General features: G+C 49.0%; 2 protein-coding genes across 3 annotated transcripts in view; one reads left to right on the top strand and one right to left on the bottom strand.

Annotated features, from left to right (window-relative positions):
• LOC136964529 (CAP-Gly domain-containing linker protein 1-like) overlaps positions 1-15,696 on the top strand; it is a 19,916-nt gene extending 4,220 nt beyond the window's left edge. The window contains exons 5-15 of the mRNA XM_067258687.1: positions 402-483; positions 948-1,055; positions 1,157-1,221; positions 7,694-7,800; positions 9,950-9,995; positions 10,237-10,280; positions 11,868-11,976; positions 12,280-12,445; positions 12,782-12,834; positions 13,185-13,297; positions 13,637-15,696. Coding sequence (XP_067114788.1) covers positions 402-483; positions 948-1,055; positions 1,157-1,221; positions 7,694-7,800; positions 9,950-9,995; positions 10,237-10,280; positions 11,868-11,976; positions 12,280-12,445; positions 12,782-12,834; positions 13,185-13,297; positions 13,637-13,871 — 1,128 coding nt within the window. The 3' untranslated portion in view covers positions 13,872-15,696. The remainder of the gene's footprint in view (positions 1-401; positions 484-947; positions 1,056-1,156; positions 1,222-7,693; positions 7,801-9,949; positions 9,996-10,236; positions 10,281-11,867; positions 11,977-12,279; positions 12,446-12,781; positions 12,835-13,184; positions 13,298-13,636) is intronic.
• A 750-nt stretch (positions 15,697-16,446) lies between these two features.
• On the bottom strand, positions 16,447-22,140 carry bcl7a (BAF chromatin remodeling complex subunit BCL7A). 2 transcript variants are annotated; one of them, XM_067258176.1, is made up of 6 exons: positions 22,008-22,140; positions 20,977-21,058; positions 20,552-20,648; positions 20,187-20,336; positions 19,200-19,315; positions 16,447-18,530 (listed from the first exon to the last, which is right to left on the bottom strand). In XM_067258176.1, the coding sequence occupies exons 1-6, from the start codon at positions 22,097-22,099 to the stop codon at positions 18,456-18,458; spliced, it is 612 nt and encodes a 203-aa protein (XP_067114277.1). In that variant the 5' UTR covers positions 22,100-22,140; the 3' UTR covers positions 16,447-18,455. The 2 variants fall into 2 exon arrangements, with proteins under 2 accessions (XP_067114277.1, XP_067114278.1); XM_067258177.1 differs by having other exon boundaries at positions 19,200-19,312.
• Positions 22,141-23,104: the final 964 nt, after the last annotated feature.

The following is a 23,104-nucleotide window of genomic DNA, read 5'->3' as shown; positions in this document are numbered from 1 at the left end:
ACAAAAAGATGCTTCTGCTCCGCCCTTGCTCTGAGCGTCTCTGTGGTAGAAAGTGTTGCAGTGGTTTCAGACCGTATCGCAGGTTTTCACAGCCACAGTGTTTTGAGTTCATTTGGAGCCCTTTCAGGTGGACTGGTTTGTTTTATTAGAGCTGGTGACTCATCTCAACCTCACCGAGCGCTGCCTTCATTCATTAGTTCCACACAGCCCTCAGGCCAGGCCTGGAGACCCATGTTTTGTGTTTGTGTGATGTGGTGTGTCCGTGTGTGGGTGTAATGTGGTGTGTGTGTGTGTGTGTCCACGTGTGTGTGTAATGTGGTGTGTGTGTGTGTGTGTGGTGTGTGTGTGTGTGTGTGTGTGTGGTGTGCGTGTCTCTAATCCGCCCTCCCTGTCCTCTGCAGATCAGTGAGCTGAGTGTGGATCTGGAAAACAAGCACAAGGAGCTTCTGTCTTCCCAGCAGGACAAGAGCTCCCTGGACTGCAGCTAACCTGCCTGGTGGGACACACACACACACACACAAACACACACACACACACTACTCACACGCACAAACTCCCCCTGCTCCCTCTGGGTGGAGAGACACGGGTTTGAGGATGCTGTGTTCGCAGACGAGACTCAGATCGTAGTTAATCAATTACAGCCAGCTCATGGGGGAAATCAAGTAGGGTTTTGAGGCCGGTGCTTCGGCTGTAGAGTGAAGTTTGTTTGCTTGTTCCGTCGCCAGGAGAACGACTTGAAACGGCAGAGGAGGAGAACAGGAGGAAAGCACAAGGCTACAAGGTAACCGTGCGTAGACCTCCCCCAGCGCCACTGTGTCACTGTACTACAGACATCCAGTAGGGTTGAACTCCCTCAGGCTTGTTATCATGAGATCTCTCAGCGACTGCTCTGTGGTGTGTGTGTGTGTGTGTGTGTGTGTATGTGTGTGTGTGTGTGTCTTCGGCAGAGCTGGAGAGGAGTGTGGAGCAGGTGGGCAGAGACCTCCAGACCCAGAGAGAGGAAACCAAGCGTAGGGAGGAAGACCTCCAAGAGAGATTTGCACAGGTGTGTGTGTGTGAGTGTGTGTGTGTGAACACTAATATCAGTCGGTTATAAACTATAATGAATTGTATTATCTAATAATATTCTGATGAACCTCTTCCAGGTCACTAAAAGCTTCAGGTGACTCCGCCCTGTCACGAGAGCAGCTGACCAATGAGAAGACGGCGCTGGAGGCTCAGGTGAGGAAGTGGTCCTGATGTGTGAAGGTGGATCTGGAGCTGGCGGTCTCTACTGAGCACCGAGACAGCAGGTTGATGCTGCGGTCAGCTGGCTCTGTACGTGGGTGGGTGGGTGAGGGAGGGAGGGTGAGGGTGGGTGAGGGAGGGAGGGTGAGGGTGGGTGAGGGAGGGTGAGAGAGGGTGAGGGAGGGTGAGGGATGGTGAGAGAGGGTGAGGGAGGATGAGGGAGGGTGAGGGAGGGTGAGGGAGGGTGAGAGAGGGTGAGGGAGGGTGAGAGAGGGTGAGAGAGGGTGAGGGAGGATGAGGGAGGGTGAGGGAGGGTGAGGGAGGATGAGGGAGGGTGAGAGAGGGTGAGGGAGGATGAGGGAGGGTGAGGGAGGGTGAGGGAGGGTGAGGGAGGATGAGGGAGGGTGAGGGAGGGTGAGGGAGGGTGAGAGAGGGTGAGGGAGGGTGAGGGAGGGTGAGAGAGGGTGAGGGAGGATGAGGGAGGGTGAGGGAGGGTGAGAGAGGGTGAGAGAGGGTGAGGGAGGATGAGGGAGGGTGAGGGAGGGTGAGAGAGGGTGAGGAGGGTGAGGGAGGGTGAGAGAGGGTGAGGGAAGGTGAGAGAGGGTGAGAGAGGGTGAGGGAGGATGAGGGAGGGTGAGAGAGGGAGGGGTGAGGGAGGGTGAGGGAGGATGAGGGAGGATGAGGGAGGGTGAGGGAGGGTGAGAGAGGGTGAGGGAGGGTGAGAGAGGGTGAGAGAGGGTGAGGGAGGATGAGGTAGGGTGAGGGAGGGTGAGAGAGGGTGAGGGAGGATGAGGGAGGGTGAGAGAGGGTGAGGGAGGGTGAGAGAGGATGAGGGAGGGTGAGAGAGGGTGAGGGAGGGTGAGGGAGGGTGAGAGAGGGTGAGGGAGAGGGTGAGGGAGGGAGGGTGAGGGAGGGTGAGAGAGGGTGGGTGAGGGAGGGTGAGGGAGGGTGAGGGAGGGTGAGAGAGGGTGAGGGAGGATGAGAGAGGGTGAGGGAGGGTGAGGGAGGGTGAGGGAGGTGAGAGAGGGTGAGGGAGGGTGAGGAAGGGTGAGAGAGGGTGAGAGAGGGTGAGGGAGAGTGGGAGATGGAACAAACTCATAACTGTACTTTCTCAACCTACACTTTAACACGCATGGTGATTTGAGTACTGCACCTCACTTTGCATCGAGCCCCGAACGCAGGCTCATCACTATACCAGCTCCTGTGTGTTATCTGGGTTATGACAATTATGACCGTGTCTTTTGGAATGCAAAGCAGGATTTAATGTGTTCTAGGTTAGTTTCTATGTCCTACATAGGAATCTTTTTGTGTGGTGTTGACATTAGGTTTACATCAGGGGCTGTATATGGCTTTATGACAGTGGAAGTGCCGGCTACATTACATTTACATTTAGCAGACGCTCTTATCCAGAGCGACTTACAGTAAGTACAGGGACATTCCCCAACGTCATTTTTCACGGCCGGGGAATCGAACCGGCAACCTTCTGATTGGTAGCCCGATTCCCTAACTGCTCAGCCATCTGACCCCCCTTGGCTATCACACAACCTTTCGTGACCAGTTCTACCCGCTATCTCCCACGCTCTCTGATTTCTGACGCCCTCCTCCTCCTCTCTCTTATTCACTCCTTCGTTCATTCTGTCATCTTTTCTTTCTGTGTTTACCTGCAGCCTTGACTGTCCTCTCTTTCTGTCTCTCCCTCTCTCTTCCTCTCTCATTCTGTCTCTCCTCTCTCTCCCTCTCATTCTCCCTCTCCTCTCTCTCCCTCTCTCCCTCTCTGTCTCTCTCTCTCTTCCTCGTGGCCGTGGCCGTAGTGAAGCCAGCTGGTTGTTTTGTTCCAGATGGTCAGTGTGATGACACCGGGGGAAATAGGCTGGTTGTTTGTTCCAGATGGTCAGTGTGATGACACCGGGGGAAATAGAGATGGGGGGATTAGAGTGGAAAACACACCCACACACTCTCAAACACACCCCTTACACACTCTAAAACATACACACACACACTCTCAAACATACCCACACACTCTCAAACACACCCCTTACACACTCTCAAACATACGCACACACTCTCAAACACACCCCTTACACACTCTCAAACATACCCACACACTCTCAAACACACCCCTTACACACTCTAAAACATACACACACACTCTCAAACATACGCACACACTCTCAAACACACCCCTTACACACTCTAAAACATACGCACACACTCTCAAACACACCCTTTACACACTGTAAAACATACACACACACACATTCAAACACACCCACACACACTCTAAAACATACGCACACACTCTCAAACACACCCCTTTCACACTGTAAAACATACGCACACACTCTCAAACACACCCCTTACACACTGTAAAACATACACACACACACTCTCAAACACACCCCTTACACACTGTAAAACATACACACACACTCTCAAACACACCCACACACACTCTAAAACATACGCACACACTCTCAAACACATACTCTCAAACACATCCACACACACAATCTAAACATCCACACACTCTCAAACACACCCACACACACTCACAAACACACACAATCAATTTGTCTTTTTTAATTTTGGAGCACTGCTATCCCACTTCAGCACAACAACACAGCAATTTTCCAAACTGGTTTCACCAAAACAGAAGCTTTAAAGTTGCTGTTGGGCTCTTAGTGCCTCGACCAGAAACCGATTAAAAAATGTCATGCTCAGTTGCTGCGTGTGACTGAGGCTGAACTCGACAGAGGCAGAGTTTTGGAGGGAGCGAGGCGGATAAAGATCAAGAGGCCTTGAGGCAGAGATCAGATTTAGCATTTATCAGATTATATAAAAATCCTTTTAAAGTAAGACTGACACGGGGAGTGAAGAGTACACACACATAGACACACACACACACGCACGCACACACACACGCACATAGACACACACGCACGCACACACATGCACACACACATAGACACACACACACACACATCTTCCTGAACCACACTAGGGATGCACTTAGGACTGTCTCCTCTCTTCTCCTGTGCGCTCGCAGGCTGTGATGTAATCATGCACATGTCGGTGTGAGCCGTGACGGCTGTGTGTGTGTGTGTGTGTGTGTGTCACGCCTGACTGAAGACAACATTGCCAGAGTTTACAGGCTGCAAAGGCTGTAATGATGGTTTCCATCACTATTTATATTACCTTTGTGTGTGCGTGTGCGTGTGCGCGCGTGTGTGTGTGTGTGTGTGTGTGTGTGTGTGTGTGAAGCACAGCTGACACATTTCGGTCAGGGTTAAACAGGTGATCAAAATGCAGCAATAACAGTGTACTCAGTTGGACCCAGTGACCTGTCTGAGGGGGAACTGTGTCGCTCCAGACCGCTGGGGTCTGGAGAAGAAAACCAAGCCCAGGAAAGACAGCGACTCTCAGAGGGAGAGAGGGAGAGAGAGAGAAAGAGAGAGAGAGAGGGAGAGGGAGCGAGCAAGAGAGAGCGAGAGAGGGAGAGAGCGAGAGAGAGCCAGGGGGAGGGAGCGAGAGAGAGCCAGGGGGAGGGAGGGAGAGAGAGCCAGGGGGAGGGAGGGAGAGAGAGCCAGGGGGAGGGAGGGAGAGAGAGCCAGGGGGAGGGAGGGAGAGAGAGCCAGGGGGAGGGAGGGAGGGAGAGCCAGGGGGAGGGAGGGAGAGAGAGCCAGGGGGAGGGAGGGAGAGAGAGCCAGGGGGAGGGAGGGAGAGAGAACCAGGGGGAGGGAGGGAGAGAGAGCCAGGGGGAGGGAGGGAGAGAGAGCCAGGGGGAGGGAGGTAGAGAGAGCCAGGGGGGAGGGAGAGAGAGAGCCAGGGGGAGGGAGAGAGAGAGAGACTTAAGACATTAGGCTGTGTGGCTCCTTACTGGTACCTGAGACACCTCGACTCCTCTACGACTGTGAGCTGCCTCATTTAGACTGACCGCCTGGGTGACCGCCTGGGGAGGAAGATGTTGCTGGTGGAGATGAAGGGAGAGCTGGTCGTCATGGTGGGTGGAGAGAGGGACGGAGGGAGGGAGGGAGAGGGAGAGAGAGAGAGGGAGAGAGGGAGAGCCCAGCACAGAGTGGGGGTGGTTGAGGGAGGAGCTTATCAGCTTACATAATGAGGGTGATACGCTCCAACGCATGTGTAACGGCAGCTTTCTCTTCCTCTCTCTCTCTCTCTCTCTCTCTCTCTCTCCCTCTCTCTCTCACCCTCTGTCAGGCGTGCACAGCAGGGGGTGGGAACTGATGGTTTATTGATGGCATGCTTGCGTTAGTCTGTGTGTGCTGTAGAGAGGGAAGCACATTAGCAGACTGCTACAGAGAGAAAGAGAGAGAGAGAGAGACTGTGTGTGTTCCTGCCGGCATACCCAGAGCCAGGACTGTGAGGACAGAGACAGCCGGTCGGGCATGGACCTAGCTGCTCTCCAGCACGGTTTCTCCCCGAGCAGCAGCTAGCCCAGCAGCAGTTGGCCCTCTCACTGCCAGGTAACCTGCAGGCATTCCCAGGCAGTCTAGGAGCTGTGTGGAGGGTGCTGTGTGGAGGGTGCTGTATGGAGGGTGCTGTGTGGAAGGTGCTGTATGGAGGGTGCTGTGTGGAGGGTGCTGTGTGGAGGGTGCTGTGCGGAGGGTGCTGTGCGGAGGGGTGCTGTGCGGAGGGTGCTGTGCGGAGGGTGCTGTGCGGAGGGTGCTGTGCGGAGGGTGCTGTGCGGAGGGTGCTGTGCGGAGGGTGCTGTGCGGAGGGTGCTGTGCGGAGGGTGCTGTGTGGAGGGTGCTGTGCGGAGGGTGCTGTGCGGAGGGTGCTGTGTGGAGGGTGCTGTGCGGAGGGTGCTGTGCGGAGGGTGCTGTGTGGAGGGTGCTGTGCGGAGGGTGCTGTGCGGAGGGTGCTGTGTGGAGGGTGCTTGTGAAGAACCACGCTGGGCTTATCTGTGCTGGACAGACCCCGGTCACGTCTCCCTCCCTCCCTTTCCTCCTCCCTCCTTCTCCTCTCGTGGTCCGTCCGGCAGGACAGGGTGTGTGAGGGAGCTGGCAGACAGATTAAACTGCTGGTTGGGGGGGGGGGGGGGTTTCTGAGGAGAATTTGTCATTGGTGCCGGTTTATTTTTAGATCATTTATTCTGTTGTAGGAATCTGGGTCTGTTTGTTTTGTGTTTGTGTGTGTGTCAAGACAGATGTTTTGGGATTATCTTCTGCAGCATGGACTGGCTTCAGTCGTCAGAATCTGTTACAGAGACTAAACACACGCTGCCTCACTCAGTCTGACAGCATAGAGGGGAGCGCAGAAGAGAGAGTGTGTGTGTGTGTTCTGTTCCATGTGTTTCTCGGCCTCGCGATGTAAACAAACGACAGCATCCTTCATCTCCACTCCCATACAGACAGTAAAAAAGAAGCCTTGACATGAAAGGAATCGTGATGACTCTTGATAGAGGACTTTTCATTCCGGTCCAGCGAACGCATCGATTTGGATTTCCAATTTTCCATTGACTTTGAATGCCGTCAGCATCAGTAAGAATTCAATCGTTGAGGCGTCCTCTTTCAGAGCTGGTCTGGTCGTAGCCCCGGTGGTGGTGTGTGTCTGTAGGGCTGTTGTTCAGGTGGATGTGTGTGTCTGTAGGGCTGTTGTTCAGGTGGATGTGTGTGTCTGTAGGGCTGTTGTTCAGGTGGATGTGTGTGTCTGTAGGGCTGTTGTTCAGGTGGATGTGTGTGTCTGTAGGGCTGTTGTTCAGGGTAGGTGTGTGTCTGTAGGGCTGTTGTTCAGGGTAGGTGTGTGTGTCTGTAGGGCTGTTGGGAGAGCTCTGATGTAGGAACCAGCCTGTCTCCCTCGCAGGAGAGTCCAGAAGCTGGGAAGATGTTCACCTCTGACGGTTGAACGTCCACATAACTGATATCTGTTATTCTAATATCGTGGTGGAAATCTCGAAGGAATCCAAAATTGGTAACAGAGCTATTTTCGGCGCCTGCTTTTCTCAGTGGGCTTAAGAGACCAGATTAGACTTGTTTGTTGAGGATTTCAACAGACAGGGTTTCCTCCCCTATGTACAGCCTCTTTGGGAATACAAACGATCTCGCAAATATCTGCTGACCCAGAATCTTTCTTCTCCTTTCTTCTCCTTTCTTCTCCTGTCTGGAAGATGTTAAGTCTCCAGGATATTGTCCTTTTGCCATAAGCGAAACACAACAAACGCACGTTCCCTTTATTAGTATAGAAACAACTCCCACATGCTGACGGTTATTTGACAGACAGAAAATCGGATGACTTTGGTCTGTGTTCACTGATGAGGACGCTGTTCCTGCAGCGTGTCTGTGTGGCTGCTGTCTGGAGAACGTGTGCGACTAAGAACCATGAAAAAGGTCTTTATCCTCCAGTGATGTGGCTTGTTTGATGTTTGTCAAAGCAGCTGTCTCTCTCTCCCTCCTCCCTCCTCCCTCTCTCGCTCTCTCTCTCTCTCTCTCTCTCTCTCTCCCTCCTGCAGCTGGAGGTTCTGAAGCAGCAACACTCCAGATCCCAGGAAGAGCTCCACCTGTCCCAGCAGCGCAGCGCCTCGGAGAACCAGCGCATCGGAACCCTCTGCAAGGAAATGTGAGTAGAGTGAAGGTGACGGCCATGGTTCTGGAGGTGACGGTTCTAAAGCTGATGATTCTGGAGGTGATGGTTCTGGAGCTGATGGTTCTGGATGGTTCTAAAGCTGATGGTTCTGGAGCTGATGGTTCTGGAGCTGATGGTTCTGGATGGTTCTAAAGCTGATGGTTCTGGAGCTGATGGTTCTGGATGGTTCTAAAGCTGATGGTTCTGGAGCTGATGTTTGTGGATGGTTCTAAAGCTGATGGTTCTAGAGCTGATGGTTCTAGAGTTCCACAGCAGAGGGTTCTGCATGCATGCAGAGTGGGAGGACAGTGTGGAATCATGCAGGAGAGGGCAACACGTTGGATTGCGCAACTTATGTCAGAGCTATGAATATGTCATGACACAACATAGAGCAGATGAGCCTGTGGAGAAGAGTCGAGGACACGTGTGTGTGTGTGTGTGTGTGCGTGCAGGTCATTATGTATGCATGTGTGTGCAGGAAGGCTATGCATGAGTGTGTGTGCTTGCCGGTACACGTGTGCATGTGTGTTCTATGAGAGTGTGTGTGTGTGTGTGTCGTGGGAGATCTTTATGCAGCCGAGCCCCCTGTGAGTCATCCGAGCCCGTTGCTGTGACGACAGAGGGCAGATGGATACGACTGAACAACACGCGTCAAGTGTGCATCCGGCAGGGGCGGTGCTGGGCCAGACGAGAGCTTCCATACAGCACAGAGAAAAGACAGGACAGAATGACGTCCATCTCTTCTGTCAGGAGAAGAAAGGAGGGCTGTTTATCTCCTCCTTTCCTTGAATAAGACACGCAAGTCCTTTCAAATCTCTCCACAAACAGTTCCTATTTTTAAACCCATTGCTGTATTACACAGTTTTGTGTAGAGAGAAATTTCTCACACACACACGTACTGGCGCTCACACACACGTAGTAGCACACACACACACACACGTACTGGCACACACACACACGTACTGGCACACACACACACTGGCACACACACACACACACACACACACACACACACACACGTACTGGCACACACACGTACTGGCACACACACACACACACACACACACACACACACACACACACGTACTGGCACACACACACACACACACACACACACTTGCACTCCATCCTCAAAAAGCTCTGCGTCCTTCCCCAGCCCTCTGGGGAGGTTACGCAATCCTGCCTGCATCCAGCTCCGCCTGGCTCCAACATGGCCGCCCTGCTCCTGATGACCTCAGAGGAGGGAGGGAGGGAGGGAGGGAGGGAGGGAGGAGAGGGAGGGAGGGAGGGAGGGAGGGAGGGAGGGAGGGAGGGAGGGAGGGAGGGAGGGAGGGAGGGAGAGAGGGAGGAGAGGGAGAGAGGGAGGGAGGGAGGGAGGGAGGGAGGGAGGGAGGGAGGGAGGGAGGGAGGGAGGGAGGGAGGGAGGGAGGGAGGGAGGGAGAGAGACTATAGTGTGTGTGTATGAGACAGACTATAGTGTGTGTGTGTGCGTGCATGAGACAGACTATAGTGTGTGTGTGTGTGTGTGTGTGTGTTAAGAGACAGACTATAGTGTGTGTGTGTGTGTGTAAGAGACAGACTATAGTGTGTGTGTGTGCAGCTCTGTGCGGTCAGAGACATCTCGTCGGGGAGAACAGCTGGATGCTGTTCTGTTGATGCTCTGATGTTGTTGAACGTGTGTGTGTGTACGTGCCTGAGAGGGCTGGGATTACACAGCCTGGAGGCACTGCCTCGTGGAGGCACTGCCTCGTGGAGGCACTGCCGTGTGGAGGCACCGCCGTGTGGAGGCACCGCCGTGTGGAGGCACTGCCTCGTGGAGGCACTGCCGTGTGGAGGCACTGCCTCGTGGAGGCACTGCCGTGTGGAGGCACCGCCTCGTGGAGGCACCGCCTCGTGGAGGCACTGTGGTCCGGCCTGGAAGCGGGCTCTCCCATCATTGTTTGATTCGTTTTTATTTCAGGTTTACTTACTTACTTACTTCAGGTTTGTTGGTTTGTTTCCTAGATTTGCCATTCAAACTTTAAGCTGTATGCCTCGAGTGAATGGGGACTGAAAACTTTCAGTTCTGTAATTCCTTTCACCTTGATTTAGACAATTATCCCCCCCCGCCTCTCCCTCCCTCCCCCCCTCTCTCTGTTCGTAGTGAGGATCTGAAGCTGGCCTCTCAGAAGTCTCAGCGTCTAGAGGAGGTAGGATGGTTCAAATCCCCCCCATACCCCATTAGAGATGATAAGCACAGCATGCATGACCCATCAGCGTGTTACTGTGACTCAGATGTGAAGATGCGGTTTATAGGAGACCGTCTACCTGCTGTGACTGTACTGGAGCTCAGAGGGGTTTAACCTGGGTTTATCTGTCTGTGTGTGTGTGTGTGTATCTGTCTTGTCTGTGTGTGTGTGTGTGTGTGTGTGTGTCTGTGTCCTTTTACAGCACAACGTGGAGCACAACCACCAGCACCCCAACATGAGAGACAGGTGAGGCACTCAGTATGTCAGAATGTCCCCCGCGCTTTTAAACAAGGTGACAAGTTTTTGGACCGTATTTCTCAAGCCTCAGTCCCTCGTTAACGCTCTGTAGCTAGTGGTGTCTCTTTTAGATTTGTTTCTCAGATTAAAATCCTAAGGGTAAGGTGAGATTGTTTGCGGTCTGCGAATACAACGTTCATCCTCCAGTCTTAGCACAGCCTCGTTTCCCTCCGCCCTGTGATCTGAGGATTAGGCCTTGTCCTTAGTGCTGTACATCTCTCTCACACTGCTAATGAGACTGGAGAGATGGAGCTGAGGCCAGTCCGAAGAGGAGAGAGGGATGGAGAGGAGAGAGGAGAAAAACGAGAGAGAGTGGGGATGGTGTGAGAGAGGGAAAAGAGCAAAGAGGATTTTCTAAAACGGGAGAGGGGAGAGAAGAGTTGTAAAGGTTATTTAAGCCAGAGGCGAATGACGAGGGGATGGATAATTAGAGCAGAACTCATTTCTCTGGAGAGAGATACTATCCCTGCCTTTTTCAGGTGAATATTCACTGCAGGGGAGACAATCAGACTGAGAAACAAGCAGTCTGGCAGGGTGACTTGTCAGATGACGAGGCAGACAGGCAGGCATACATTTACATTTAGTCATTTAGCAGACGCTCTTATCCAGAGCGACTTACAGTAAGTACAGGGACATTCCCCCCAAGTCAAGTAGGGTGAAGTGCCTTGCCCAAGGACACAACGTCATTTGGCACGGCTGGGAATCGAACTGGCAACCTTCTGATTACTAGCCCGATTCCCTCACCGCTCAGCCATCTGACTCCCCATACAGATAGTCAGGCATGGAAAGAGACAGACAGTCAGACAGGCAGGCATGCATGCAGGCAGGGAGACAGGCTGCCAGTGGGTCACTGGCCAGCCTGATTCACACACTGACGTTAACAGTGAAAGGTTTTCTGTGTTCAGTGCCGTGGACAGAATGGCTGTGTCAGACACTGGCTTTATTTAGAGTAAGACGTCAAAGCTCCCTGATGTGACCTAAGTCTACTTAAGTGTGGAGGGGAGTCAGGTGGCTGAGCGGTGAGGGAGTCGGACTAGTAATCTGAAGGTTGCCAGTTCGATCCCCGGTCATGCCAACTGACGTGGTGTCCTTGGGCAAGGCACTTCACCCTACTTGCCTCGGGGGAATGTCCCTGTACTTACTGTAAGTCGCTCTGGATAAGAGCGTCTGCTAAATGTAAATGTAAGTGAATGGGACACTTGTCAGGTTAATCCATAGTTTTTTATTTAGGTTGATACCCCCTCTTATAATCCTTGGGAGTTCAGCACGTGTATTAATGTAGGCCTGTTATTTGAGCATAGCTTAACAAGTTAGTGTGTTTGAGAGAAGTGTGATTTAATGCGGTTTCGACAAAACTTCTACTTCAGCTGTGGCTTTAAACAGCGGGAACTCTTTCCTGGTGCGTAGTGAGACACAGCTAAAGTCGTGGCTTCCTCTGGAAGTCCTTCAGAGGGCTGTGCCTCTGGGCTAACAGCTCTCCTGTTCCCCTTCAGAGGGCTGTGCCTCTGGGCTAACAGCTCTCCTGTTCCCCTTCAGAGGGCTGTGCCTCTGGGCTAACAGCTCTCCTGTTCCCCGGCCCCACAGGGAAACATTGTCACATCAAGACCAGGAGAAGGAGCTGGAGCTGGAGACACTGAGGAACGAGGTACACACACACTCACTCACTCACACACACTCTCACTCAGACTCTCTCACACACAAACATTTCTCTCTCACACACACACTCACACTCTTACTCAGACTCACTCACACACAAACATCTCTCTCTCACTCACACACACACACACAGATAAACATCTCCGCACGTGCGCGTACACACGTGCGCCAAGCCTCATCTGAAAGCCTCCTCCTCTCCCTGGAGCACGGTTCTTTCACCCTCACCAGACACGATGAACGCCGGCCTCTCACAGCACGTCTTCACACTCGCGTCGCCCCTCTCTCTCTGTAGATCGCCGTGCTGCGGGGTGAAAACGCCATGGCGAAGACCCTGCAGGTTGCCGTGGAGACCCTGGAGAGAGACAAGACCCAGCTCCAGACACGCGTCCACAGCCTGGAGCAGAGGCTCCTGGGAAGGCAGGCGTCCGAGGGAGGGGACAGTGGAGTCCCGTCTTCAGGTGAACATGTCGGCCTTGGGTGCTTTAGAATGAGAAATGTCGCTGTGGAAATGTATTAAGCTTCCCTCTTAACTCTGTGCAAATGTATCTAGTTGTAAAGTAATTGTGGTAGATAAATGTAGTGAACTAGGCCCAGCTGCTGATGGGTTAAAGGTCGTTGTCGGGTAAGTTATGGCCTGGTGGTTGGGAACAGAGGAAAACGGAGTATGCGTATCGTGTCGAGGTCGCCCCGACCATGTTTTCCGTCGACCTGCGTGGCTAGACAGGACGGCTGTGCTGAGGTGGTGAGGTCAGGGTGTCCTGGCTGGGTGTGCTGACTGTGATGTGACCCTGCAGGTGACCCTGCTCTGGACCAGCTGAGAGAAGAGAAGGAGTTTGCGGAGGGACAGGTATGACGACCAGAAACACACTGACATCCAGTTCTTCACTACAAAAACGCTGTATCACAATTAAGGGGAAAAATACTAGTTGTGAGCTTACTCATGCTTACAACAAGTATATTTGGCTGCCAGTGAAGTAAGAACATTTTACTTGATAAGATTTCTTTCAATAACGTTAACTTAAATGAAGTCACTAGATAAGCCATTTAAACTAGACACAAGTCCACATTTATTTAAAATCAAACAAGATTTTTACACTCAGTTAGATGGCCAGTGTTTGCCGTGTTGGTGCCCTGGTTCCTCCATCCTGTGGACGTGGTGTAGCGGGGGTGTGACTTGCTCTCTTCTCCTGTCGTCAGATCAACTTCCTGAACAGCGTCATTGTGGACCTGCAGAGGAAGAACGAGGAGCTCAAGGTCAAGCTGAAGAAGATGGTACTGGCCGAGTTCAACGGCAACGATGGCACCGACGGGTGAGTCTCACTTCCTCTCATCCTCCCTCATCCCCTCACCCTCTCTCAACCTCCCTCATCCCCTCACCCTCTCTCAACCTCCCTCATTCCCTCACCCTCTCTCATCCTCCCTCATCCCCTCACCCTCTCTCATCCTCCCTCATCCCCTCACCCTCTCTCATCCTCCCTCATCCCCTCATCCTCCCTCATTCCCTCACCCTCTCTCACTCTCCCTCATCCTCCCTCATTCCCTCACCCTCCCTCACTCTCTCCCCCTCCCTCACTGTCTCCCCCTCCCTCACTATCTTTCCCTCCCTCACTCTTTCTCACCCTCTCCCCCTTCCCCCATCTCCCCCTCAGGCTGGAGGAGGGGCTGTCCAAGCGGGAGAAGAAGCCCCCGCCCCGCCTCTTCTGCGACATCTGCGACTGCTTCGACCTCCACGACACGGAGGACTGCCCCACCCAGGCCCAGAGCCCCGACTCGGTCCCCCACTCCTCCCACCACGGCAACCCCTCCGACCAGCGGCCCTACTGTGACATCTGCGAGGCCTTCGGACACGCCACCGAGTCCTGCAACGACGACCAGACCTTCTAGAACCCTCTACACCTTCTAGAACCCTCTACGCCTTCTAGAACATTCTAGAACCCTCTACATCTTCTAAAACATTCTAGAACCCTCTGCACCTTCTAAAACCCTCTGCACCTTCTAGAACCCTCGACACCTTCTAGAACTTTCTACACCCACGGTCTGCAACCAACCCCACTTCTGTAATCCCCCCCCTCCCTCTCTCCCTTTTGGCACTCATACCCTTCCTTTAGCCACCTCCTGTATACTGCGTACTTCCCTTAGCGTCTTTCTGCACTACCTCATGCGTACTACTCCAGCCCCCTTGACTCACCCACACCCAGCTCCTCCCCACTAGCCTGGTACCAGGCCCTGCACAGGCACAGCCAAAACACCAGACCTCCCCACAAGTATTTTTATATTGTATTCATGTACATTACAGCCATCCTATTCTCACATCCTCCAAACGACCATTCTTTCGAATAACGGTGGAGTTCCCTTCCATGGAGACGGAACGAAATACGGGAAATCTGCTCGTCTAGATATGCTGCTTTGGTGCAATATTGAAGTTGGGGAGAAAAGGAATCAGCTCTGAGCACTTAGTCAGTAGTTTTGTATGTTGGTTTGATTTTTTTTGTACGGCACGTATCAGTTGATAACATCTTTGAAAACATTTATTTTCACTTTCGTCTGTGGGGGATTAGGTGATTGATGTTGGTTTTATTTGGCGAGCTTAGTGAATCTAAGACTTAATGTGGACCAATAGGGTGCTCCGGTAGGGATATAGCCAGGACCAATAACACCTGTAGTTGTACTAGCACTGACAGTAGACAGGTGTCACAAGCTTAACCCTTAGTGAGCGCTACAGCACATGAGCGATCGGCTACTTATTATTGCACTACTCACTTTAAATGTTCCTAAACTTTAAATGTCCTTATATCTTACAATACAGGAAACACTTCAAACCGTTCCAAAACATAAACTGACACCAAGTTATTTTATATGGTCAAAGACAGATAAGTATTTTGCTGTCTCGTTTGTATGTATTGCTTATGTATTGTCTTTTACAAACTGTATCTGTATAAAAATGTGTATTAGAGTTATGTACTGAAGCACAAGTTTGGATCATATTGAATCTCCCAGTGTAACCATATATAATAGGTGTGACTAACCAATGACGCTAATTCTCGTCTGTGTACTGTAAATATCGATCAGATGTTTTTCAGAAGGGAAAAAAGGGCACTCACAACGCCATCAAAACGAGACGCATCTTTTAAACCTTGTGTTCTCTTCGGGTCATTCTGACCCATCAGTCATTGTTACCCACCGTCGTATTAAGACAACTTTACTGCATACAAAAACAAAGTGAAGCATTTTCTTTTAACCGTCGGGCTGTCTCAGACCCCCCACATTGTGAAGGTTAAAAGAAAATTATTTTTATTCGTTTTTGTATTGGGTAAAATTGGGTAAACACAACGGTGGTTCGTTATGAAGCTTTGGGTCATGTGACCCGAAGGCAGCTCAAGGGTTAAGTGTTTTATTTTTGTGCCCTGTTGAGAACATTTGAGAGGAACGTTGACCCTTATTTATGACGAGGATGCACTGCCCTCAGGGCCAGATGAACTTGTAAAGACATTGACTCCGAAAGCACATTGAGGATTCTTTCTACTAAAGTGATTTGTCTAATTAGTACACTTTTCTATGTAATGTTCCATCTGATCAATGCATCACCTGTAAACGGGTCATAACTTGCTAAGCTGCATTCGTAAACCCTCTAAAGATGAAACTGCAATGTATCGATGTCCCTGTTTTTCTATGTATTGTATATTCCTAATGGTTCAATACAAACGCTATGAAACGAATAGTAAGAGGTTTTATCGTCTCGCCAGTGCGTCAGAACAACAACGATTGACTTTGTAGAGCCGGGAGGTGTTCGCAGAGACATTTACATTTAGTCATTTAGCAGACGCTCTTATCCAGAGCGACTTACAGGGACATTGTCACCGAGGCAAGTAGGGTGAAGTGCCTTGCCCAAGGACACAACGTCATTTTTCAGGGCCAGGAATCGAACCGGCAACCTTCTGATTAATAGCCCGACTCCCTCTCAGCCACCTGACTCCCCAGAGACCCAGGCGAGTGTTCAGACAGGAGCCTGGGTCTCCTCTCCTCCTCTGGGTATACCGATGTGGCAGAGCTGGGCTGATGGAGATGGTCCCTGGCTGCTTGAGATGGTCCCTGGGCTGCTTGGTTCGACAATAGCCCCAGGCAGGGTGCAGCATTCCTGCTCCTGTCTACACCCGGAGGCCGTAGATGTTTCTCAGCAACTTAACAACCCGTGTTTCCGTTTCACACAGCGATCAGTTGAGGACCTCCTCATGATTCATTCATACGTAGATCCATTACCCCTGACTAGGGGGAGGAAGCCGAAATAGAACGCTTTATATTTCATGAGGTCGCAGCTCAAATATTTGGGAGTGAAACACAAAAGGAGAGTTGCTGAAAAAACTCAAGCTCACAAAAAAAAAAGGAACACTTACCTCATGCTCTTCTCTAAATAATTCTCAGAGTGCAAAGTTTGCACACGCACACACTAAAACAGTGAGGTAAATGTTTTGTGACTTTTTATTAATAAAACAAAACCATTGAACATGATAAAAAACCAAGCACTACTGATGGAATAAATAATTCAAACCAAACCATAAATCTGTACAAGATCATTCTAAACGGAAACATGGTCCCCCAGATAATACCCTACGTGTTGTCATGTCACAGCTCTTACGCGGTTTCTTTCTACACACTGAATTTCGAGTTTAACTAAGCAATTGGCTCGATCCGGTGAAAGCTAAAACCTAAATGAGATTTTTTTTTAACTGAGTGAACATAATGCTTTTATAACGGTTAGGGTTAATACATAGCATCTTTAGTACCAGCTCTGATGGACTGGGAATGAGGTATATGCTAAGCCATCCTCTAAACTGAGACAGTTAAGTGTTCTCTCTCTCTCCATCCATCCATGTAACTGATGATTTAATCTGTCCACTGGCATCATCTGATCAAGTAATGCTCATTCTTGCCATGTCCAGTCACTGACTTGCAGTGAAACTTATTTAATGGATCATAAACATGTTTATATTAATTGATGCACCCAAATCATATAAATAGGTTTGAGGTTGGACATTGGAGGTCATATGGCCGAATCCTTGCTCTAACTTTCACATTCACCACAGAGTGATATCGATGGGAAATATATAAGTACGACAAAAGAAGAAAAAAAAGTGAAGATCTGTTTTAGTGTCACGTCTACACCTACGGATTCGGCCAAAAGACAGCACCTTAAAAGAGGCAGGGAGCTAGACCTCGAACGACAAGATCCGCTTCCCCGCTGAGGGCTATGCGCTGTTTATAGGTAAAATCTTTAAAAGTAACAGTACATTTACAGAGTTGACGGAGGCGGTGGACCAAGTCAGAAACCGTAACCTGCGGGCCAGTTCAAACCTGTTTCTTATTGAAGCCGACTACATTGTACTGGAAAACTGGGGAGTTGAAGCTGAAATTGACTAGCAACGGGAGTAGCAGGAGACTACAGATACCATCACATCTTCCACTGTTTACAGGAAGATCTCCACCGGGTATCGATAAAAAAAATAAACATTGCATTAACGAATTAACGCATTAACATTTAACTGTAGAGATGAATGTAAATATTGAAGGAAATTATTAGTGTCACTTCAATAATGACCTATTCAAAATATAAGGCAAAAATAATAACACAAAAAAAATAAACATGGCACCAAAAATGTCATTAAGCCATTTGACCTACTAAGTATGTTGTATCATGGTAACACAACCATGGTAACACAACCATGGTAACACAAGCCTGCCTCTACTATTGGACAGAAACTCCACCAGTACCTGTGTTCTTTCTAACTAGCTGATCAAAATACAACTGGCAAAAGAAACATGGAGGAAAAAAATGACATCCACTACAGCAGCAAAACTATCTGTGATAGATTGTGATATTCCTTAACAGTGCATTGACCCTCCTGAGCGAAAAAACAAAACAAAAAAAAATATTTGTTTGGGGGAAAATAATAAGACTAAATGTATTCTAAACCAGCGTGGATTTTTGGACCAACAGGAGGTGAGTTAGTGGGAGGTTTAAAGAGGCCTTGCGTAGTAGAAGTCGTCTGATTGATGTGTGGGTTCCAGCATTCACATCCCATTATCAGTGTGTTTTCAGTCACAGGTGCAGGTCAGTGTTCCACGTGGGCTGGCCTGTGCACACAGCGCCACCCCTGGTCACAGAGGGGACTACAGCCAGTTGACCAGAGCCTCTATTAGCGTTAGTGAGAGGGAGATTGTGAGGAAGCAGGGAGGGTTCAGTGAAGAGAGGTAATGTCCATTTTCCCTCTATTACAGAGGACTGTAATGGGCAAGTGGGGTGAGGGAGGGGGAGAGATAGATTCTCAGTCTCCCTCTGGTGGGAAGGAGGTGAGGGAAGAGAGGGGGATTGGAGGGGTGACGTCCGTTCTCCCACAGAGACTGGGGGCCTACAGAGGGAGGTACAGAAGAGGGGGAGAGGATGGAGGAGAGGAACATTTTAGCGCGGGACATTTAACTCTCCTCTATGTCCTGAGACGAAGACTCCTGTTTGCTCTTCTTGGTTGGTGGGGCCTCCTGCTCCAGGTCCTGATAGGCAAAACAAACACACCTCGTCAGACAAAACAAACACACCTCGTCAGATGACAAACAACTGGATCTAACCAAATACACTGCACAAGTTTTACACTAGAGACACACACGTGCATCTAGAATAAACCAATTTCCTTTTTCAATTTCAGCCACTAACTCCATTTACCTCATGACAATGTACTGCAATCTTATTTCCTAGAATCTAAATAACATAAGTTAATAGAGAATGTTAGGCCACAGTTTTGGACAGTACATTTTACGTAACATTAAATTTTGTTAATGTTAAAAATGTATTTAACCTTTATCCAAAGAGACCAACAAATAGTACATGAAGGAATATATTATTGTTGCTTGCTTTTTCCACATGTACACTCTTGCCCTTTTGAGGTTCTTGCTGTTTAATTGTAACTTGTCTAACTACATGCTCTTATCGTTCTTCCATTTGGGACTTATTCGGTTTCTCACAATGTATGCTTCATGTTTGGCTACCCGCAATATTTGGGGCTATCTCATTGTTATGATCAGTGACCTATGCACTTTTGTAAATCTCTCTCTTGGAAGTCTCTTTGGATAAAAGCGTCTGACGAGGACCAGGAAGGAACACCGTTTCCGTGGTTTCCAAGGAACCGTGTGCGTCTTGCCCAGACACAGAGCAACAGTAACTACCTGAGTGGCTTTGCTGCTGTCGTCTGTGGGCTCCTTCTCCCCTGAGGAAGGCTGGCTGTCTCTCTTCACGCTCGCTGGTCTCTCTGAGGTTTCTGTGGAGGGGAGACTCTTGCCTGCTGGACAACACACAATCATCCTGGATCAGTTCATACAATCGTACTTCTGAAAATCTGATCAATACATTTGAAACGTTCTTCTGTTTATTGTGTACAGACCACAGTTACAAGTAGCACATGTTTTTTATATTTGGATCCTGTGTCAGGGGACACAGGATGCCACTGTGTGGTGTTATGGGGTAACTGCACACAGCCTTTTGATCAAATATATATTTTTAGAGGGATGCATTGATTCATAACTGGGTCACAATTAACTTTAGAGCAACTATTTAACGTGCCAGATTATGAGAACAACAACAAAAACAAAAGAGTAAGAAGGAGGGTGGAAAACAAGAGAAGGTTGAGTAAGAGTAAAGGTCGAAGGAGCGAGAGATGAATAGAAAGAGACAAAGAGAGTGAAAGAAAGAGAGAGAAAAGAGAAAGAAAAAAAAGCTATGGACAGAGAGGGAAAGAAAATAGGTTTCTAGCACTATGGTATTGTTAGTGGAAGCACAGATGGAAGGCTGGTGGTTACAGCCCTGAGGGAGCAGACATGGTCACAGCTGCTGCCCCCCCATCTCTCTCTCTCTCTCTCTCTCTCACACACACACACACACACACACACACACACAGCAGGAACCAGGATATAAGTATTTGCCCCTCTCTACATCCCCTCTGGTAATCATCATGGCTATGAAAGGGCAGAACTTCTTAACTTATTAACTCTCCTCCTCGTCTATCCACTGAGTAAGGAAGGAGCACTTCTCACTATCAATAAACCACCTTGTTGTGTTTCACCAAAACACTACAGGATGCAGGAAGTACTAACCCTTCCAGTTGGGGTGTGTGCGTGTGTAACTTGTGTATGCGTGTACTTGTGTATGTAACTGACCCCTCTTGCTGTCAGGGCTTTGGTCACTCTTGGTCTCGCTGCCTTCGCGTTGGGATGCGACGCTGGGCTCGGGGGCAGGGCTAGTGCTACAGCTGGTTTCCTGTTTGACAGGGGAGGAGTCGGCGATGGAACTCTGGTTGCTGTTGTCGTCTGAGGGAGAGAGACACTGACCGTTACTCGTCATCAAATCCTCGTCCGACGTCAGACGCCGAGGCAAACACACGAGAAGACCAACTCTGATGCGACAGCAACGGGGGATTCGGTTTTTCTTGACGGATTTCCCGATTTGTTCGCCCTGACTCCATTACTCTGAGGATTGACTTGGGGTCGGGAGGTGAATCAACAAACGCAGAGGTGTCACCCACCATGCATGTCCATCATCCCTGGAGAGGAGCTGTTCTCTGGAGTGGTTACCTCCGAACCATACTTCTCATCCTTCCCCTTCTTCTTGTTCTTGTTTTTCTTTAAAAAGGAATTTAAAAAGAAGCAAAACATGTCCTATCAATATAACATATAATGAATGCCTTTCCGAAATGTATTTTAGAATTACAATACTTTTTCTTTAGTATAATTCTAACCCTATGTATATCTATCTATTGTATGCCACAACCCACCACAGAAAATTCCTTGTTTGTGTAACTCACTTGGCAATAAACCTGATTCTGAACACAATCATCCACAATTTATAACAATCAACAAAGGTCAATACAATGTACATGAGAGTTGGTGGGTTGCCGCTGTGATAACTAGTCACTGACGGAAGCACATGGTAGTGGTATTGAGGACATACATCGTCGGATTTGGGCTCTGTCACCGGGACCCACTTGTAGATGCGCAGGGATGTGTCCCCTACGGTCACCCATTTCTTCTCCCTGTGTGAGAAAGACAAGTTCGAATAAATAACATCAAACACGCATGCAGTGTTTAGAAACAAATTATGTAACGGCTGCTAGGTTTCAGTCACTGAGACATAATAAAACAACAATTAACTTGATTACTAAGATACATGTTCAGGTTTTTTTTTTTTTTTTTTACTAAAAAGGTAGTTGAAACGTTTTGAACTCGTTAATAACGAAACATGCCTTATCTGCGAACTTCATTAACAGTCACTTTATCTTAGATTTGTACATTGGAACACAATGTCTCAAAATAAGACATACCGGATGATAGCATTGGGTGGGGAAATTTAAAAACAATAACAATATTTACTACACATCTCTTGTTGTATAATATATCACTGTGGTATTACTATGACCTAAAAAAACACAATTACTTTAATTCTAAAATCCTAAAACTGAGTCATTGTGTAGCCATGCACTACAGTAGCCTACTTCCCTTCCCAACCCCCACCATGCGCAATCTCTATTCGACCTACAGGGCGACTCAAAGCGCTTAATTTAAAACTCCAGGCAGACTAAACTACTCCGACTCAAGAGCGCCGTCGTCATATAGTTTCGAAGTGAGTGTTATTGAGTGATTTGAGTCGTCCCGGTGCCCCTGCACAGTCGGCTCTAACACAAGCACAACAGCGGGCTGGAGAAAGGAATGGCTTCATGTGACTGCAACGAAATGGCTTCTGGGTTCAACCCGGCGGAGAATCGACTAAAATGATATTGTCATTGGTAGCCTTTTTACACTACTTAGTCCCACACTGTACGAGTGCGCTTCGGCGCACCTGAGCCGAGAGTAATCTGCCCCAAAAATCCGTTCAAAATGACCCGTCTTTCAAATACATTCGCTCTCTCTCTCTCTCTCTCCTCCCCCAACAAGACAGGATTTCTCGTGTTAGGTAACGAACAGGGGCTTTTTCCTCTTTCTTACCATTTTCGTACTTTCTCAATAGCCGCCATAACCCGCTTGATGTCATCTTTCGCCCTGCTCCGGGTCTCGGCTCGGACCGACCTGCCCGACATTGCCGCGGTGGGTATAATATTTTTTAAAGCTCGCCGGCAATTCAGACACAATGCAAACACTCAGTAGAGCGCACAGAAGGAAGAAGCGCGCCTGCGCCGAAAGGAGTGGGGCCAGTAGTGCCCGCAGCTGCACAGTGAAGAGAGGCGCCCTGTTTCCCCGTTGTGGGATCGGAGAACAAAGAGACTTGGAGATCACTGATCCGAGAAAAACTTTGCCTAAAACTTTGTTTCGCTGAAAGAATAGCACTCCGTTTTTTCCAGTTTAAGACGTTCCACGAGGCTGTTGTTTAAACGTACAAAATTAAAAACAATTCCCTGGAAGGTCATTGTTACATTTAGGCAATTTTTTGTTTGTATATTTAGTGCATAGACACAGGCTGTAGTAATAATTAAGAATTATGTATTTTATTAATTCATCCTATCGTAGGTCCTATCGTTGCCTACATTACTAGAACATGAAAAATATGTTTGCTGAAAGCAAAAGTATAGCCTATTAAATATTAGCCCTAATTAATATACAAATTGTAATAATTGAAAACAAAATGAATAAATTAAATTAATTGCTAAATGGATTAATGCAGGCCACAGCAAAAGAAAAAGATGTGGAGGCGGTGAATTGAGTGAGAGAAAGAAAGATAAGGCGAAATAAAAGAAGTGTTAATTGCTGTTAATTGTAATTAATTGGTATATAGCTTAGTGCTAAATATATAGGCTTACTAAAAAGTATTAGATTGACTGACAGATGGATTGGCGGGTGGAGCGAGGGGGGAACTAGAAATGGTAACATTTGCATGCGATATCAGCGTTAGAGACACCTTTAACGTATGCAAACAGATGGATAAATTCGATTAGATTTAAAGTGCATTTAGAGTCTTACAAAACACTCGTGGTGTTTCCTACTATAAGAAGCAGAAAAACAAAAACATTCTAACATTAACCATGTTTTTGAAAATTCCATTTGGAGAGCTACATCCTTTTTCGGGGTTTGCAGACAGTCACGTGTAG

The sequence above is a fragment of the Osmerus mordax genome, chromosome 20, assembly GCF_038355195.1.
Source record: "Osmerus mordax isolate fOsmMor3 chromosome 20, fOsmMor3.pri, whole genome shotgun sequence".
NCBI lineage: Eukaryota > Metazoa > Chordata > Actinopteri > Osmeriformes > Osmeridae > Osmerus > Osmerus mordax.
Note: the sequence above shows the minus strand (reverse complement) of the source record. Positions and strands in the feature narration are given on the sequence as shown.

Excerpts from the sequence above, each read along its gene's own strand:
- bcl7a (XM_067258176.1), bottom strand. The coding sequence starts at position 22,099 with ATGTCGGGCAGGTCGGTCCGAGCCGAGACCCGGAGCAGGGCGAAAGAT. Across the intron at positions 20,649-20,976 it reads CAGAGCCCAAATCCGACGAT|AAAAACAAGAACAAGAAGAA; the intron begins GTATGTCCTCAA and ends TCCTTTTTAAAG. Across the intron at positions 18,531-19,199 it reads ACAGCAGCAAAGCCACTCAG|GACCTGGAGCAGGAGGCCCC; the intron begins GTAGTTACTGTT and ends TTTGCCTATCAG.